The 19,129-nt window shown below is 43.7% G+C and overlaps 1 protein-coding gene across 7 annotated transcripts in view; it reads left to right on the top strand.

Moving 5' to 3' along the window:
* The window catches only part of CCDC18 (coiled-coil domain containing 18), a 259,561-nt gene that overhangs the window by 197,359 nt on the left and 43,073 nt on the right, over positions 1-19,129 (top strand). For all 7 annotated transcript variants that reach the window (XM_029618296.1, XM_029618291.1, XM_029618292.1 and 4 more), the window contains one exon: positions 18,286-18,429. In XM_029618296.1, the coding sequence (XP_029474156.1) occupies positions 18,286-18,429 (144 nt within the window). The remainder of the gene's footprint in view (positions 1-18,285; positions 18,430-19,129) is intronic.

Below are 19,129 nucleotides of genomic sequence, written 5' to 3'. Positions count from 1 at the left end.
GGTCAACGACAATAAATTCTACATCCAGTTTCATCTATTGAACTATGACAATCTAGGAGTGGGCCCAAAGAGAAAGTTGATTACACAGGAAATTTTCTACAGTGCACAGTAATGAAGTAAGCAGTAGTACTGGCAAAGAAGATATAAGAAAAAGCTTGTCAATAACTTTTATGTTTAAAATAGAAGTGAAGATATTTAACTGACTCAATTACATGCAAAATAATATATGTATTCAGTCTTTAGTAAGCATCCAGATTGATTATCCTTTAAGAGAAATATTTACATTCATATCTCCTTATTCTGTACTGCCTAGGTAAATTGATTTTGGTATTTACATTAACAAACGTTAGTAGCTTGTTCATATTCATTTTCATTATTTGACTACAGAATTGCTACCTCTTCCTCCTAAGGAGGGAGAGACACTTCTTGATCAAGGAAATTGTTTCCCAAAAATGTCTCTGCTTTGGAGTTTGTAATGGGAGATTGCAACATGTAACTCCTCCTTTCATAAGAGATGCGCTTTCGGCTGCTTGGGGGGGGTACTATACAGGGAAATCTACTCTTTATAGTCATCTTTTTCTCTCTTGATGCTATGTTTACACTGTTAGCGTTCCTTGTTGCTTTATTATATTCAGCGCATAGAAGTATAAAGGTCAACAGAAATGTTGTAGGTGATACCTTTTTTTTTTTTTTGTCAGTTTCCTCTTCTTCCCCTTGGGGCTTCTAGCTCAATCAGAAAAAGAGCAGAGATCTGGCACCGTTAAACTTGCATTTGTACTTACCTGGGGATTTTTCTCCCTGTTTTATTTCCTTTCCAAACTTTGTCTAATCATTGCAGCAACAGTCTTCAGCAGGGGCCATGCACCAGGGTTTCTTCTGGAACCCTGCAATGATGGATCCTAAATCAGGCTACTGTCACTATTGCATGATGACAGACTACGTCCCCCACCTGGGAGCTGTGAATGCTTCCTCCGTAGCATCCCCAGTCCTGCCAATCTGGGGAGCAGATGACCTGAGTCAGGAATTGAACCCAGATCCTTCTGCATTTCAGTGCACAGCAATGTCACTGGGTCAGCTTGGGTGATACCTTTTTTTGAACCAAATATATACACTTTGAAGTGCCTATAAGCGGAATATAAAAATCTAAATAAGTAAAAACATAAGATATGCCATAGTGGGTCAGACCAAGGGTCCTATTTCCAACAGTGGCCAATCCAAGTCACAAGTACCTGGCAAGTTCCCAAACATTAAATAAATCATGAGCTACTATTGCTTCTTAATTAATAGTAGTTTATGGATTTTTCCTCTAGGAACTTATCCAAACCTTTTTTAAACCCAGTTACGCTAACTGCTGTAACCACATCCTCTGGCAATGAATTCCAGAGCTTAACTATGCACCGAGTGAAAAATAATTTTCTTCGATTTGTTTTGAATTAGCTACTTGCTAACTTCATGGAATGAAGTGCTATGCTCCTTCCTTCAGGTGAAAGAAAAATGAGCAGGCTAATGCAAAGGATGATATTGCCAGAATTAGAAATAAATCATAGATTGCATTACAATGGTGCTGTAAAGTGAAGCAGAATGATAAGAAGACTGACAATGAGAGCAGGATTAGGTCTGATGATAAATAAGGAAATCCATGTGTGGTGTGGCCAAGTGGCCAGTGGCCGGTTCACAGCCAGAAGAAGACATCAGGAAGCTTCTGGCTGTGCAATAGTAACTTTTATTTACAGTGTGAAAAGTGACATTCAACACAAAATGGCATCCAGCCTTCACTTCAGTATACCAGTGCACTTTAAAGTAGTTCTCAGTTCAAGAAAGATATACACTCAAGTCCAAATAGTCCTTACATAAGTTCACCCACCTCACAGGTTAATAGGTCCAGGCGTAGGGAAACTCCTGCTCTCCTCCCAGAGGTTCCACTAGGCTAACTCTGCCCTCAGGTTTTATGCTCCAGGGCTGGGTTCCTCCCTCCTCCCATAATATCTCAGAGCGCCCCAGCTTAAGGAGGACCAGACGGGTTACCTGAGCCTGATCTGATCCTAACAATCAGGTTTAATTTGCACACCTAGTTTATTATTTTAAATTGTTACCGTACTATGATGGCACACGAGTAATTTGTAATTTATACCACCCATATTTCTCTTTATCGTGCCCTTCTGTAAACCGTTGTGATGGTATTTAACTTAACGATGTTGCAGAAACATTTTTAAATAAATAAATAAAATAAAGATTGAGGGAATTGTCTACACACTCACTCACAAACCCTCCCCCTCAGCTTCACTGAGCGTTCCTCTGTCCAAGGGACACCCCTCTTGGATTATTGTCCTTTCTGAGGCCTTAGCTCATAACAACATATGAAATTGCCATACTGGGTCAGACCAAGGGTCCATCAAGCCCAGTAACCTGTTTCCAACAGTGACCAATCCAGGCTTCAAGTATCTGGCAAATACCCAAACACTAAGTAGATCCCATGCTACCGCTGCCAGCAATAGCAATGGCTATTCCCCAAGTCAACCCAATCAACCCAATCATCCAACCCAATCAATAGCAATCAATGGACCTCTCCTCCAGATGTTTTTGTCCAGACTGGAGCAATTCAGAGTTGCTTGCCTCCTCACGGGCTTTACCGGCCTTCTCTGGTGCTTCTTTTACTGTAGCTGTGTGCGTGGTTCTGCTTTCCTCTGAGGGAGTGGCACATTGGTAACCACCTCAGCTTTCCGATTCTGTGAACTGACCTTATCCCATGCCATAGTTTAGCTGTCCTGACAGCATTGCCAGTGGAGCTTATGAGGCTTTGCACCCTTCCAGAAGAGGTCTAGGTCCTCAAATGAAATAGGATCCCAAATCACCGATGCCCCAGGGTCGTGTCTCGATGGCTTCATTGCATATGGACCCAAAATGTCTTTGAAATTTGGGCAATCCTGCCCAATGATCAAGGGATAGGACAAGCTGTGCAATTCTCCGACCTCCATCATTCCTTGACTGGTCAGTGTCTTTAGGTATATGCAGGTAGTGGGACACTGTTGATGGTCCCGGTGAACACATGTCACTGTCACTATTTATTTTCCCTCCCTTGATTCAGGGCCTCCCCAGCAAGTCGCTTCACACCAGCATTCTTACACTACCAGTGTCCAGTAATGCTTGGGTGAGAATGCCATTCAGCTCCACTGGTATCATGTATTTAAGAGCCCTCTGGCTGGGGACATTTACTAAATTGCAACCATAGTCAGTTACCAGCTTAGTGCCATAACTTCTGGCTCCCCATGGGAACAGTCTCTCACAAATTGTCCTCGCTCACCACAATGGAGGCATGTCAAGTCCGCTGCAGGTAGCTGATGTGGTGCCTGATCCAGTTGGGCCTGTTCTGGATTCTTCCAGTTCCATTGTTCCTTTTCCATGTTGAGGGCTTTTCCTCAGCAGGATAATGGTGAAGGCATAGTCTGGGCCTGGTGTTACGCCTCTGCTACTTCCAGGGCCTTTTCCAAGATCAGGTCCGGATGCCTGCAAACCCACTGCCGCATAGGTGGACCGAGATTGTCCTGGAACTGCTCCAGCAAAATTGTTTTCACCACCTCCCCGGTTTCCTCTTCTGGAAGTAGCCATTTCCAGGCCACCTTTTTAAGGTGGTGGAACAGGTCCCAAGGATTCTCTCCAACCCAAAAAGATCCCTCTTGAAATCTGCTACCTTGACCTCCAAGTACGGGGTCATTCCCTCTGGGTTGGCTCTTTGATAAGCTTCTTGACAAGGCCCTGTAAGTAAGTTTCCTAAGTAGAGGGCCCACTGGTCTTCTGGGCCAGCCTGCTAATCTTGCAGTGCACTCAAAGTTTGTCATAAACCCCTCTGGAGTGTCTGTGCTACCGGAGTGGGGCAGGTCACAGTGGTTTGTACCACTTGTGTGTGCAACGCCTGCATAGCATCCTGTAGCTGCTGCTGGCCAGCAAGCAGGGCTTGGATCACCTGCTCCATCTTGTACTTCTCTGGGGATAGAAGAGCCAGAAAACAAAAACCCTGCTGGCCTCTCTGGCTCTTAATTCACTACTTGAACCCTCACTAAACTGGGCGGGGTTAAGCCCCCTTGGCCCACACTGACACTGGATCAGAGCTGGGAGAGCCCCAGAAGAAAAAAAACAACTTTGAAGTGTTTTTCTTTTCTTCTTTGCTCTGTTGCTGCCACAGTAGGTCTTTGGCTGTGCTTTCCGCTTTAGTCAAGTGATCCTACTTCTAACACCATATGTGGTGTAGCTGAGCGGGCAGTTGCCAGTCCACAGCCAGAAGAAAACACCGGGAAGCTTCTGGCTGTGCAATAGTGACTTTTATTTACAATGTGAAAAGTGATGTTCAATACAAAATGGTGTCCAGCCTTCACTTCAGTATAACAGTGCACTTTAAGGTAAACACAAGACTGAATAGTTCTCTTTTCAAGAAAGATATACGCTCAAGTCCAAATAGTTTTTCCATAAGTTCACCCACTTCACAGGTAACAGGTCCAGGCGTATGGAAACTCCTGCTTTCCTCCCAAAGGCTCCACTAGGCTGTCTCTGCCCTCAGGTTTTATGCTCCAGGGCTGTCACCATTGCTGAAGCACTTGGACTTGCTCCTCGGTGTGCTGGCGACGCAGCTGATGCCGGTGCCCCGGGCAACCTTGATGGCCCAGGGAGTACTGATACTGTCCTCTACAGAGTCCATTCCCATTGCCGATTCCTCGGACGAGGGTGGGCCGTCGGGACCGATGGTTCTGCTTTTGCAGCCAACCCCGCAGTCAGTGTTACCTGAGCCCCTACCGGGTCCCTCGAAGCCCCCAGGGCTTCCCAGTGCCTGGGGCCAAGGGCATGGTCCGGGCTCCTCAACCGGTGCCCCCAGATGACTTGAGTGAGGAGGACGCCCCGTACAACCCATGGGGGGGATAACGCATCCGAGGACTCAAAGGACCTGCCCTCTGATTAGTCTCCTCCAGAGGGGAGGCGTCGATCCCCTTCCGAGGACCTGACATTTGCATGATTTGTACAGGTCATGGCAGTGTCTGTCCCGTTCCAGCTCCTAACGGAGGAGGTCTCCTGGCACAAAATAGTGGAGACTCCCCAGTTTGTGGATGCAAATGTCAGTTCATGATATTTTTAAAGACTTGTTTGTCCGGCTCTGGGAACACCCATCTCAGTACCCCCGGTGAACAGGAAGACCGATGCGGTATATCTGGTTCAGCCCACCAAAGGGGTTTGAGAGTCACCAGCTCCCACACTAGTCTGTAGTGGTGGAGTCTACCCACAAAAAAGCAAAGTGTTCTCGAACACATGCCTCGGCTCCCCTGGGCCGAGAACACAGGGCCCTGGATGCCCTAGGGAAGAAAGTCTTCCAGGACTCCATGCTGGCGCCTCATATTGCCTGCTGTCAGCTGTATATGAACCAATATTCCAGGAATCTCAAACAAGTCCAGGATCTGGTTGAGCTCTTGTTCAGCAGCTGCTGGAAGACTTTCTGAAAGTGGTTCAGCAGGGTTTGGAGTACAACAAGCATGAGGTCAGCGCTGCCTATGATGTCTTTGAGACAGCGGCGAGAGTGGTGGCAACCAGCATTGGTGCCTGCTGTATGGCTTGGCTCCATGCCTCTGACCTTGTTCAGAGGTTCAGGAATGGCTTGCAGATCTGCCCTGCACCGGAGAGAATCTCTTCAGAGACCAGATTAAGGAGGCAGTAGCGCAGCTGAAGGATCATCATGAGACATTCCAGCATCTCTTGGCCAGCACCTTGGACCAACACTCCTCGGGCAAGAAGCCCTCATGGCAAGGGCCAAGGCACCCTTTTTACCATCCGAGGAAGGACTATCCTCTGGCGGCCAGAGTGAGGTCTCAACAGGCCAGTCCTATAGCTCACCCTCAACAGTTCTAGGCCTCAGCTGGTACCCCAGAAAAGCCCTGCCATATTGGGGTTTTGACTGGCTGCGAGGGAGTATAAGCCAATACCCTTGATGGCGGCCCCTCCGATTGGAGGTCAGCTACGGTTCTTTGCGGACTGTTGGCTGTCCATCACCTGAAATTAGTGGGTCCTTTCCATCGTTCTTTGGGGGGTACAGGTTAAATTTCCAGGATGTCCCACCAGATTCTCCCCCGTGCCCCTCGGCGGATCAGGAAATAGTTTTGAAGGAGTTCTCCGCCCTTGTAATGGCCAGGACAGTCGAACCCGTCTCCCCAGGGCAAAGAGGGAGCGGCTTCTACTCCAGATATTTCCTAATTCCAAAGAGAACAGGGACCTATATCATATTCTGGACTTGCGGACCTTGAACAAATTCCTAAAACAGGAAAAGTTCGAAATCATGTCTCTCGGCTCCCTAATACTTCTCCTGCGGAAAGGGGACTGGGTGCGCTCCCTCGATCTAAAGGACGCCTATGCCCACATCGAAATTTCCCACACCCACAGGAAGTACCTGCGTGTTGGTATTCGGTCTGGCGTCTGCACCCCACATTTTCACCAGGTGTCTAGTGGTGGTGAGTGCTTACTTGTGAAGGCTGCGGGCACAGGTTATTCCCTACCTGGATGACTGGCTCATCAAGAGTGCCACCCAGGAGGGAGCGCTGTGGTCTTTGCACTCCATCATTTGGGTAGTGAAGGCCTTGGGTTTTCTGGTCAACTACCTGAAGTCTCAACTGGTCCTGTCATCGCAGTTGGACTTCATTGTGGCCAGGTTCGACACAGTACAGGCTCGGGCGTTTTTACCCCGAGGCCATGCTCACCATAGTGGCCTTGGCGGGAACAATCTCTCGGAGTCACCAAGTCTCAGCACACCGTATGCTGTGGCTGTTGGGACACATGGCGATGATGTCCATGTCACTCCCTTTGCTCGTTTGCACATGCACATGGCTCCGATCCCAGTAGCACCAGGCCACCCAGGACCTTTGAGTGTTCGTCCGGGTTACTCAACCACTCCTGGTCTCCTCATCATGGTGGAAGTCCCTATCCAACTTGGAGACAGTGGTATCCTTCCAGACCTCCTCTGCTTAAGTTGTGCTCACCATGGATGCCTCCCACCTCGGGTGGGGTGCCCATGTAAGGGGTCTCCGCACCCAAGGTCAGTGGTCTGCTCAAGGAACGCAACATCATATAAACTTTCTGGAGCTCTGGGCAATCTGATATGCACTTGGGACATTTCAGAATCACCTAGCCAACAAGGTGGTCCTCATCCAGACCGACAACAAGGTAGCAATGTGGCACCTCAACAAACAGAGGCACGAGATCTTCCTCCTATGCCAGGAGGTGGTCCAGATCAGGTCGTGGGCTCTGTCCCAAGGCATCCTGCTCCTTGCCATTTATCTTCCAAGGATGGAGAACGTAGTGGCGGACAGCATGAATCGCTCATTCCACCCCCATGAATGGTCTCTGAAGCAGGAGGTTGCGGGTTGGATCTTCCGTCTTTAGGGAACCCCGGACGTGGATCTGTTTGCCTCCCCCTGCAACAAGAAGGTAGCTCGGTTCTGCTCCCTGATTATGGAGAACGGCGAGCCAGCATCAGATGCCTTTGCACACCATTGGGGCAGGGGCCTCCTGCGTATCCTCCACTTCCACTAGTGTCGAAGACCCTCCTGAAACTCCAGCAGGACCAGGAGACCATGATCCTCGTTGCTTCATATTGGCCACAGCAGATCTAGTTCCTACTACTGCAAGATCTCACCCTGATGGAGCTGATCAGGATCAGGGCAGGCTACGTCATCCCAACCCCCGAGCCTTATCCCTCACAGTGTGGATATTGAAAGGCTGATCTTATAGACCTTGGACCTCTTGAATGCGGTGTCCTGAGTCTTGATGGAGTCCAAGAGGCCGTCTACTAGGAAGTCTTACGGCCTAAAGTAGAAGAGTTCTCCACTTTGTGTGAGAGTCACAGTTTAGACCCGTTCTCTTGCTCCACTCCTAAGCTGCTAGACTACCTGCTACACGTCTCGGAGTCTAGCCTAAAAAACAACTCAATCAGGGTGCATCTTAGTTCTATTGGGGCTTACCACCAGGAGGTGGATGGTGCACCCGTCTCGGTGTACTCTATCATGGGGCGCTTCATGCAAGTTGGGTTTTCTCCTAGTTTGGTTTTTTTTTTTTTCATGATTTTATATTACAAGACTGAAGAGGGACCCTGCCGGGCTGCATCCAATGATGTCACCCACTTGTGAGGACTAACATCCTGCTGTCCTAGGGGAACACCTGTTACAGATAAGCAACTCTGCTTTCTTCAAACTGTGGATTTTGAGAATAGTTAAACCTTATGTCAGTGCATAAGATTTCAGGACAATTCTTCAAGCTTTTTTATCTCTGGCCTTGACTATTCCAATTCTATCTATTTTGGCCTCCTCACTATCGGCCCGATTTTAAAATGCACATGCGCAAATACCGGGGCTAACGCCCATGGCCGGGCCCTGCATACACTGTGTGCATTTTCGAAGGGACCTGGCCATGCACGTAACCCCAGTATGTGCCGAAGTGCCGGGCTGTGGAGCGGGGTCTTGGGGTGGGCCGCGACAGCACCATTAGGCCCTGTCCCGGGGAAGGTGCACCGGCAGCCAGCTGATGCGCGTAATTTACTTTTGCTCCGAAGGTAACAAACAGCAGGTAAGTTAACAAACAAAAAAAATAGGGTAGATAGGTAGGGGTTAGGGGGAGGAGAGGAGAGGAGAGGGGAAAAAGTAGGAAGGATTAAGGTTAGGGAAGTTCCTTCCCAGTCCACTCCTTAATTGGAGCGGACTGGGAGGGAACTGGGAAAAACAAATTTGCATCGTCATGTGTAAAGTTAAAAAAAAAAAAAAAATGCCCCCCCCCGTGCACGCGAGTCGCAGGCCGACCGCACATGCACACGCAGATATCAAATGTTATAATATGCGTGCGGTGACGCACACATGTTATAAAATCCGCACGTCCATGTGCGTGCACTAGGAACCACACACACATCGGGCGCACGTACCTTTTAAAATTCACCCCTTTACCATTAAAGCTTCAGGTAGTAATGAATTCAGAAGCTAGAATCCTTACCAGGACCTCACACTTCGACCATATATCACCAGTCTATATTCACTGCACTGACTGCCTGGAAGATCCAATTTAAGGTTGTTATGGTTCATAAAGTTCTGAACAACGACACTCTTCTTTGTATCAGCTCACTACTGAAAATTTACCATCCTAGTAGAGCCTTTGGATCTGCAGGCAAAATGGTTTTTTAGATGTACCAAACCTTAAGCTCACTCAGCTGAGTGAACCAAGGCAAGAATGTTTGTTACTATAGCAACCTGTGGAATCAGCTTCTGGAAGCCTTAAGAAAGGAACCTTGTCCAAAAGCATTCAGGAAACAAAGGCCTTTATTTTTCTGAGGCTTTTAAGTTTTAATATTGTTGTTTTTAGAACTGGTAATCCTCTGAACTTTAGGTTTTAATGTGTATGATAATTTTATGAATGTATGTATTTATATGTCTGTCTTATTTTGTTATGCATGTATTTCTGTGAGCTACCTTGAATTTGGATTAAGGCAGCTTAAAAAGCCCAGCAGGGTGATGTCAGGAGGCGCCGAGACTGGGTTCCCGCCATGGAGCCTAGATAAGTCATGAATGCACGTATGCCTAAGGGAGTTTGCAGCAGCATTGTGATGGCAGCATGGAGGTTGCAAAGAGCCTGATAGGCATGCTGGGGTAGCATAAAAGCTGCAAAGCTGCTCCTCAGTGTCCAGGGTGAGTGTGGCCAGTCGCAGGATCATCCTAAAGTCAGCCAAACATTACACCATGTCAACTTAAATACGGGAGAATTTTAAATATTTTCATCACTAAGCCGATTCTTAAAACATTCCATGTGGCACATTTCATTGCAGTACACATAATGCAAATGATTTAGTTGATTATAATAAGAGAAATATCTTGGAGGCCTCCCATCCTAAACCTCCAGCTTTTTTCCTAAAAATATGAAGGTAGGATATAAGAACATGATAAAGACTAACAGTTTTTTGCTGAAGTAGAACCCATTTATTCCCCCAATGCCAAGTCATATTCCTAAATAGGCTTCCATCATTTGATTCCCACCCATCCCCACAAACCCATATAACTCCATCCATGTCCATTCTATCCCAAAACTCTGCCACCAACAGCAGCAGTGTTATCTATCCATGCACTAGTGGGGCCTCCCCTCCCCATGTGGAATCAAAACAAGAGATAACCCTCATATTGGCCATAAAGTAATTAAAATTATCATCTTGTAATAAAATATAAATATGCAAATATAGCAACAAATTTAGGTCTAGCACAGACCCTAAACCATGACCCAATTCGCAGACTGCTGAAAAAAAAAAAAGACTGAGGTTAATCTATAGAAAAAGAAAAAAGGCACCAGACCCATTTTAGTCATTCTAAGTATCAAGGAAAAAGAAAAAATCCTCTGTCTAAAAGACTTGTAATTTCCTCATTCGACTGAAGAAAAAAAGAGGAAAACAAATCCACAATAAGTTGGCAAGTCTGAGTAGATACTGAAAAATAACAGTCCTAACTAATTGTCAGCTGATGCCAAGCAAAGATTCTTTTCAGCAAATGCTCATATGAAACTAACAGAACAAAAATGTCATCGTGGCAGCTCAGCCTTCCACACAAAAATTATAGCAATGAGCATAAATAGGGAAGTCACAAATCCAGAGCTGACTGCTTAGAAAAATGCAGATTTACTCTCCATGAGCCTATGGTAAATGGAGACAGTTGGTCAGCATAAAATTATAATGGCAACAAGTTAAACTTGCAGTAAGCAGTAGTCCAGTGTCTCAAATTTGTTTCAAATGCACTGCCATCATTATTTCACGAGGAATCCGGAGTTTGCAAAAAGAGAATGGCAGTATTGACTATCAAATGACAGCAGTTTCTCTTCATGAACTACTGAGTTATGGAGGGTATTGAAATATGATACATAGTTTCTTCTTTACCAGCTGTGTACAGTCAGGGGCAAATCCCTCTTCTTTGCTGAAATCACCGCTGAGTAATCTTGAAAATTTACAATTTTTTGACCTTCATATGAGAGTCCTGATGCTTGCCTATAAGCTGGAAGTATCTTGATCTTGAGTACAAAGTTATACAGTTAGGTATCGCTACTTGCGACTGACAGCAGAAGAATACATTCCAAGACTATTGGCTATTTCAAGCCTCAAGGGACCTTGTTTATCAGATACAGTGTTTTGAAAAGACAGTTTTCCAAAAGCTGTCAAAATTCTACTTCTGCAGTGGATTCTTGTCCTTCCTCACCAATGTAAAAAAAAACTGAAAGGAAATCACTGACAAAACAGGTGAAATGAGCAGGGAGGGTGTGTCACAAAAATAATCAATTATTTTAAACTGGGGAGAAGGAGGTCTTTTGAGCAACCAAAAACATGTTTTAGCACTCACATCGTACCATGTGGCCCCTTTATTTAAAATACTTCTATTCTGCCTATATCAACTTGGCTGTACTAGGCTGATTACAAATTAATATACACAAATAAATTATACACTAAAACTAAAAACATTAATGACAACAAAGCTCATGTGGAAATTTGGGTTTGGATCTGAAAAGGTGGATAAAAGCCTTATTGATCCTACTTAAAGCAGTGAAATACATTCAGAATTGCTGTCTGATATTAGCCATGTTGGTATATTCCACTGGCCTAGACAGTGGGTATGGGGTTGATTAGCTTGCACAAAAATCTTGGATGACCTCTGTGGATAAACAAGGAAAATGTGAATAATCTCCTGTCATGAAAAGACACCCACTAGAACAAAAACAAGTGCCAAAACAGTTTTTGAAAAGAAATAAAAGTGATGTATTATCATCTATATTTGTCCAAGTACTATTCTCTATCTGGAAACATTTCCAGACACGTGAGAAATCTATTCTCTTAGATGTGTAAAAAGTGCAAGTCCCCAAAAGATGTAGCTGTATACACAATTTCCAGTGGCTCAGTCAAGTCAAACTATGAATGTTCACTGTAGAAGGACCTGGAGCAGGACCACATAAAGCAAACACAATAGATTGGAAGTGAGGTAAACCTCAATCAATTTTCAGAACAGTGTGTTCCTCAGGAGCTAACTAAACGTAAAATAGATAAATTGATAGGACTGGATAGGATACATCCAAAGGTACGAAGGGAACATAGAGATGTCCTGGCAGCTCCGCTGGCTGACTTTTCAGTGCTTCCTTAGACAGGGGTGGTTCTATAATGAGGCAGGGTGAACCTCCTCTAGCGACCACCTCATCCTGCTGCCAAAACAACAAATGACCCTTGGGCTGCCAGTGGAACCCAGTCTGCCCAGTAGTGAAGAAAAGAACAGGCTCAGCAGCCACCTGCAGAACTCAACCTGTCGATGGCTGAAAAATAAGCAAAGGCCCCGCGGGTCGCCAGCAGATCCCAACCTGCCTGGCAGCAAAGATAAGAAGAGATTCCGTGGCTGCCGGCGAAACTCAACTTGCTGGTGGCCGAAGAATAAGCAGGCCACTGGCAGAGCCCAACCTGACCAGTAGCAAAGAAAAGAAATAGCCCAGCAGCCGCTGGTGGAATCTAACCCTCCAGCAGCCAAAGAACAAGCAAAGGCCTTGTGTCGCTAGCAGAGCCTAACCTGCGGGCAGCCAAAAAACAACAAATGGACCCGCGGGCCTCCAGTGGAGCTCAACTAGATGGTGGCAGAAAAACAATGAAGGACCTCCCAAGCAGAGAAATAGGAAAGGACCTGCCAGTGTCCAAAAAAGAGACTAGGTTTAGCAGCTGCAGAATAAAATATGAGGCTACAGCTGACTGCTGAGCTCATCTGCGACAGCCTGACAGTGTGTGAGTGAGGTAGAAGAAGCAGGTATGCGTTTTGAAGAGCACATGTGTATATGAATGTGTGTGTGAAAGCATTTGTGTGTGTGTGTGGGTGTATGAACAAGCGAGAGCATCTGTGTGTGTGAGCATGTGTGGAGAGTGAGAACCTGTGTTTGTGTGAAAGCATCTGTGCACATGAGTGAATTAAATGTGTGTGTGAGAGAGAGAGAGGGATAAGAAAGTTCCCCATTCCTGCCATCGCATCCCCCTCTCCCACTAATCCACAGAAATTCCAGGATGACTGGAAATCAAAGGTTCCCAGGTATGGATTGTTTTTTTCTTACTAGGATAATTACTGGGTACTATTTCATGTGTCTGCTATTTGGAAATATTTTAGTAGTGTTTGTGAAAATTTTTATAATTTTTGGTTGTTATGCTATTCATCAATTTTTGAAATTTTTTCTTTTTATTAGTATGGTTTTACTATTATGATTTTCATATTTCTTGGTTTTATTGTTTTGAGAAATGGCATTTCTGTTTTTCCATTGTTGCACTGTATATAGTGTGGCTTGTTGCAGTTTCAGTTCAGTTTTTGTCTACATGTTTGTTTATACTGATTTGTCTCTTTATTTTGTATTTGGTGAGGGTCTACATGAGTAACTGAGCTGAAGTATCCTGCTAGTGTGAAGTTTCTATTTAGGATCTATAGCAGGCTGGCTTTTTCCATTTTCCTAATAGGAGGTGTATTGGTTTTTAGGACCCGGTGTAATATCTTCAGTTTTGCCTTTTCATAGATAAGGTTTTTACTATTTCAGTGTGGCAGTTAGTGTTCTTTCTTAGTATGAGAGGTATACCACTGTAATTGTAATTCAGTTTACTTATGGCTTTTTGGAGGCAAAGCCCACATTACCATAGGCCTAATATCATATGCATGCCAAGTGTTTATTTTGCTTTTTTGTAGAGCTTTCTGGATGGCACCACAGTAATGCAAGTAAATATAATATGCATGTTGTAATATTTTTATCTCAGAAAACTATACTTTCAATGTCTTTTCATTGTAATATTGGTGGTTATAAATGCAAACTTTTTTATTGTGTGTGGTGAGGGCTGGGAAGGAGGGGTGCACAAGGCTCTAAGGCTCACCTAGAGCACCTGATACCCTTGTATTAAGCTGGTAGAGAATTTGCCACACACAGACCCCTATCATTCACCCATCCCCCACTTCTCCAGGGGCAAATGCTAGGGAAACATTTATTTATTTATTTATTTATTTATTTAACATTTTTTATATACCGAAGTTCTAGCAACAATGTTGCTAATCATTTCGGTTTACATATAACATTGGGGTGACTTAACATGTGTGTCTTACATGGAACAGGAACATGAACTTGGAGAAAATTGAATAAATACTAATAACAAATAACATTAAAAACAACAGTAGTAATAGAAATGTTATATACAGGCGATTAAAATCAATTATGAATAAGGTATCTGCAAAATAGATAGGAGGGATTGGAAAATTAATTGTTTAGATGTCGAGCAAGAGGTATTATACGGCATGGACCTGGAGGAGCGATTTGAGAATAGAACTCAATCGTAGGCTTGAGAGAACAGCCAAATTTTAAGTCTTTTTTTAAAAGTGAGGGGGCATTGTTCAAGCCTGAGATCCGATGGTAGAGAGTTCCAGTGGATCGGACCTGCAGTGGAGAAGGCTCTTTTGTTTGACGAAATTTTGAGTGGAGGGGTTTTCAGAGAACCTTTTTGCGCAGTTCTCAGTGGACGGGAGGAAGTATGTAACTGGAATGGGATCCTGAGGTCTAGGCATGAGGCTTTGTAAATGGATTTATGGATGGATGAAAGGGTTTTGTAGGTGATTCTGTATTTTATAGGGAGCCAATGTAGATTTTTTAATATTGGTGTTATGTGGTCCCTTTTTTTTGCTTTAGTTAAGATCCTGGCAGTGGCATTTTGGAGCATTTGTAGCGGTTTTAGCGAGATATCTGGGAGTCCAAGTAAAAGGGAGTTGCAGTAATCAATTTTAGAAAATATGATTGCTTGCAGAACTGATCTGAAATCCTGGGGGTACAATAAAGGTCTGAGTCTTTTTAGAACCTGGAGTTTGAAGAAGCATTCTTTCACTGTGTTACTGATAAAACTTTTGTAATTCAGTAGGTTATCCATAGTGACTCCTAGGTTTCTGACCTGGGTAGATAGAGGAGGTGGTGCCGAAGGATAAGTGTTGGAGAGTTGATAGTTGCCTTCTTGGGTGATTAGGAGGTATTCTGTTTTGTTGGTATTCAGAACTAGACAGAGATCAGCAAGGAGATTGGATATGGAGAGGAAGCATGAATTCCAAAAGTGAAGAGTTTCTTGCAAGGATTTGGTGATAGGAATAAGTATTTGGACATCATCCGCATAAAGGTAGTGGGTTAGATTTAGCTTAGAAAGTAGGTTACAGAGTGGGAGCAGGTAAATGTTGAATAAGGTCGGGGATAAAGAGGATCCTTGAGGGACGCCAAGGTTAGAACTGATCGGTTGAGATACATAGTTGTTTATCTTAACTTTATAGAACCTGTCTTGTAGGAAGGATTTAAACCAGTTGAGTGCTGTGTTTTTGATACCTATCTCTGTTAGTCTGTCTAAGAGGATCTTGTGGTTTACAGTATCAAAAGCCGCTGAGAGATCAAGGAGGATCAATAAGCAAGGGTGTTTTTTCTCTAGGTTTAATAGAATATTGTCGGTTAGAGAAATGAGAAGGGATTCAGTGCTTCGGGATTTGCGGAATCCAAATTGAGTTGTGGCGAGAATGTTGTTATCGTCCAGGAATTCGCAGAGTTGATGGTTGACTAATCTTTCTAGGATTTTTAGCTATAAATGGGAGATTGGCTATTGGTCGAAAGTTGGCTGGAATTTCCGGAGAGAGGTTAGGCTTTTTTAGAAGGGGTTTTAGTATAGCGAGTTTGAGTGGGGTTGGCACTAAGCCCTGCGTAAGGGAGGCATTGATGATTTGAGCAATGGGCTTCGCAATAGCTTTGGCACCAGCAATGAGCATATTAGCAGGAATCGAGTCAAGCGGGTGGGATGCAGGTTTAATTTTTTTTAGAATGTTTTCAATCTCTATAGTGGATGCTGGCTCGAAGGCTTCGAGGCTTGAAGTCTGAAGAGGATTGGAAGTTGAGAGAGGAGGTTGGGGGGAAGTTTTTTTCAGATCCAGGAGAGGTTTAAGTAGGTTGGATATTTTCTCCTTGAAGAAGATAGCAAGTTCTTCGGCTTTGCTTGCAGATTGGGGGACAGATGGCAGGGCTCCTGGAAGTGTGGCAGGGTTGCCAGCTTCCTAGAAATACTGAATCATCTCAGACACTCTGCTACTCCTCTGGGAACTCTGGCCCCTGCTTTCCTCCTCCAGCATTTCAAATCACGGAAAAGACCAGATTATAAAGAGACCCCCACCCCCCTTGCCCCTCTTGATGATTTGACCTGTACCGTGTTTCGGGAGGGGAGGGCACCATCTCATCTCATCTCTCGCCTTAGGCAGTAGATTCCCTTGAGCCGCCCCTGTCCTTAGGACTGAAAAAGGGCAGATGTGGTTCCTGTTCATAACAGTGGAAGTAGGAGGCTGAGAACTACAGGCCAGTTAAGTCTGACCTTTGTGGTGAGAGAACTAATGGAATCACCTTTAAAACAGAGAGGATAGTGCAATCTTTGGAATCCAATGGCTTGCAAGATCCGAGGCAGCATGGTTTTATCAGAGGGAAATCTTGTCAGATGAATCTCTGATCAATTTCTTTGATTGGGTAACTAGAGAGCTGGATCAAGGAAGAGCACTAGATGGTAGTGTCCTTGGATTTCAGCAAGGCCTTTGACACACAGTTCCACACCGACAACTTATAAATAAATTGTGCACTCTTGGTATAGATCCTAGAGTGACTGACTGGGTTAGAAACTGACTGAGAGGGAGGTGACAAAAGGTAGTAGTAAATGGAGTTTTCTCTGAGGAGGGCAATGTTACTACTGGTAAGATCTCACTTGGAATACTGTGTACAATTCTGAAGACCGCACCTTCAAATGGATATAAACAGGATGGAGTCTGTCCAGAAGGAGGCTATTAAAAAGGTCAGTGGTTTTTGTTCTAAAGAATATGGGGATAGACTTAAGATCTAAACATGTATACCCTAGACTAGGATAGGGGAAATAGAGACATTCAAATATCTCAAAGGTGAGCGTTTTTCAATAGAAAGGAGGCTCTAGAATGAGGGGATCATGAGAGGAGGGTGAAAGGGGATAGATTCAGGAGTAATCTTAGGAAATATTTCTTTACAGAGAGGATGGTGGATACATGGAATAGCCTTTCAGTAGAGGTGGTGAAGACAAAAACAATATCTGAATTCAGGAACTCATGGGATAAATACAAGGGATCTCTAAATTAATTGGACAGATGGGCCATATGGTTATCTTCTGTCATGTTTCTGTGTTTCTGATGAACTGCCAACCATAGACAGACACAAGCATAAAAGAAGAAATTATTGCTTCTGTTTAACTTGGATAAGCCTAAATATTGTGCACACCAAAATGCAAAGGAGGTAATTTTCAAAAGTGGAGGAGTAGCCTAGGGATTACAGCAGAGGACTACAAACCAGGGAAACCAGCGTTCAAATCCCACTGTTTTTTCTTGTGACCTTGGGCAAGTCACTTTACACTCTGTTGCCTCAGGTACAAAATTAGATTTGTAAGCCCTCTGGAGATAGTACCTGAATGTAATCTGCTTTGAAGTGCCAAAAAGCAGAATATAAAAATCTAAAATAAATATATATGTGAGCTTTTGAAAATTGCTATTTTTATGTATATAACTCCTTTGAAATATCACTGAATTTTCAAAGGTTTTATGCGTGTAAATGGACTCTATGCACGTAAAATATAGCAATTTATAAAAGAACATTTACATGCATAAAGGCCATTTCCACTTGTAAATCGTTTTAAAAATGACCTCCAATGTAAATTACTCCGTGTTCTGTCCAATGGATATAATGAAACTTTTTAAACAGAGACAAAGCAAACAATTGTTTTTCGTATTTATATTAGATGATGGTTGAATAATATCCATATCATCATCATGGGCTGCAAGGTTGCAATCAAAAGTAATATAGAACATTGCGATGTAGTTTTGACATTAAGCTGGTTGGATTTAATAGTTTCTTAAAAGGCTAGAGAAAAACAAATGAAATCTAATGAGAATTCAGAGCTTACAGCTTTGATAAATATTAGTTTTAAAAAAAGATACTAGTCAAGTTAAATATATCAAAAGTGGAAATTTCAAAAGGAAATTTTGAAATTTAATTTTTTAAATATTTGCTATTGGGTAAGTTATTAAGTTCTGTCTGAAATGAAACAGTGATGTGAAGTGTGAAATGATAACTAAAAACAATCACTTTACTGGAAACATTTTTCCAGATATGTCAGAACAGGTCAGGAAACTTTCACATTCATAATACACTTTATTTTTCCTTCACATACAGCTAGACAGCTTAGATGAAAAGCTTCAGCACACCAAAGATCAGCTCCATGACAAAGATTTTGAATTGCTCCAAAAGGATCAGGAATTAAATCAGTTCAGAAAGGAAATTGAAAGAAAACAACTGAAAATAGCTGACATTGAAAAAGTAAGTTGGTTTGCAGAATCAAGGGGTTTCTCGTTATAGATTAAGTCAAGTCAGAAATATAACAATCAAATTGGAATACGTAAATCTGGCTGCAGCCTCTTGTAGCTGTGTGCTTTGTGGATTTTTTGTCCCTAACCTTTTCTGGTCATTGATTCCCTGATTTTAATTGTTCTTTCTCAGAACTTGTACAGCCTCAATCTGTTTCTTATCACTGATTACTTAACATAGGGAGAGTAATTTCAAAGTGACTTCAGTGAGTGAAATAATGCTTTACTCACCGAAAAGCCCTTTTAGAAAACTGCAGAACCAATGATTGCATAAAATTATGCACATAAGGGAGAAGTGTTCTGGGGCTGGAGTCTCATGGGGTTGGGACTTAAGCACATACTTTATTTTAAAGTATACCCCTGCACTGACATCAGCCCGCCAGTATTCTCCGTCTCCAACAGATGGTGGATGTGCATCTCCCTACTGGGGATTGCGTTAAATGGTTTTTTTTAGAGAAGGAGAAAAGAAGGATGTTTATTGCCTCGCTTTCCTATGGTGATACTTTATGGTCCCTCCATTAGTCGAGTTCCTGAGGTGGTTTCTTCGGATCCTTCCCTCAGATGAGTTCCTTGGTCTGTCTGGTAGCTGATTTTTGCCGGCGTGGACTTAGCTGTAAAAACAAACAAAAAAAAAAATAGCTGAAAGGAAGCTG

The sequence above is a fragment of the Rhinatrema bivittatum genome, chromosome 10, assembly GCF_901001135.1.
Source record: "Rhinatrema bivittatum chromosome 10, aRhiBiv1.1, whole genome shotgun sequence".
NCBI classification, from domain to species: domain Eukaryota; kingdom Metazoa; phylum Chordata; class Amphibia; order Gymnophiona; family Rhinatrematidae; genus Rhinatrema; species Rhinatrema bivittatum.
This window is presented reverse-complemented; position numbering and strand designations above follow the sequence as displayed.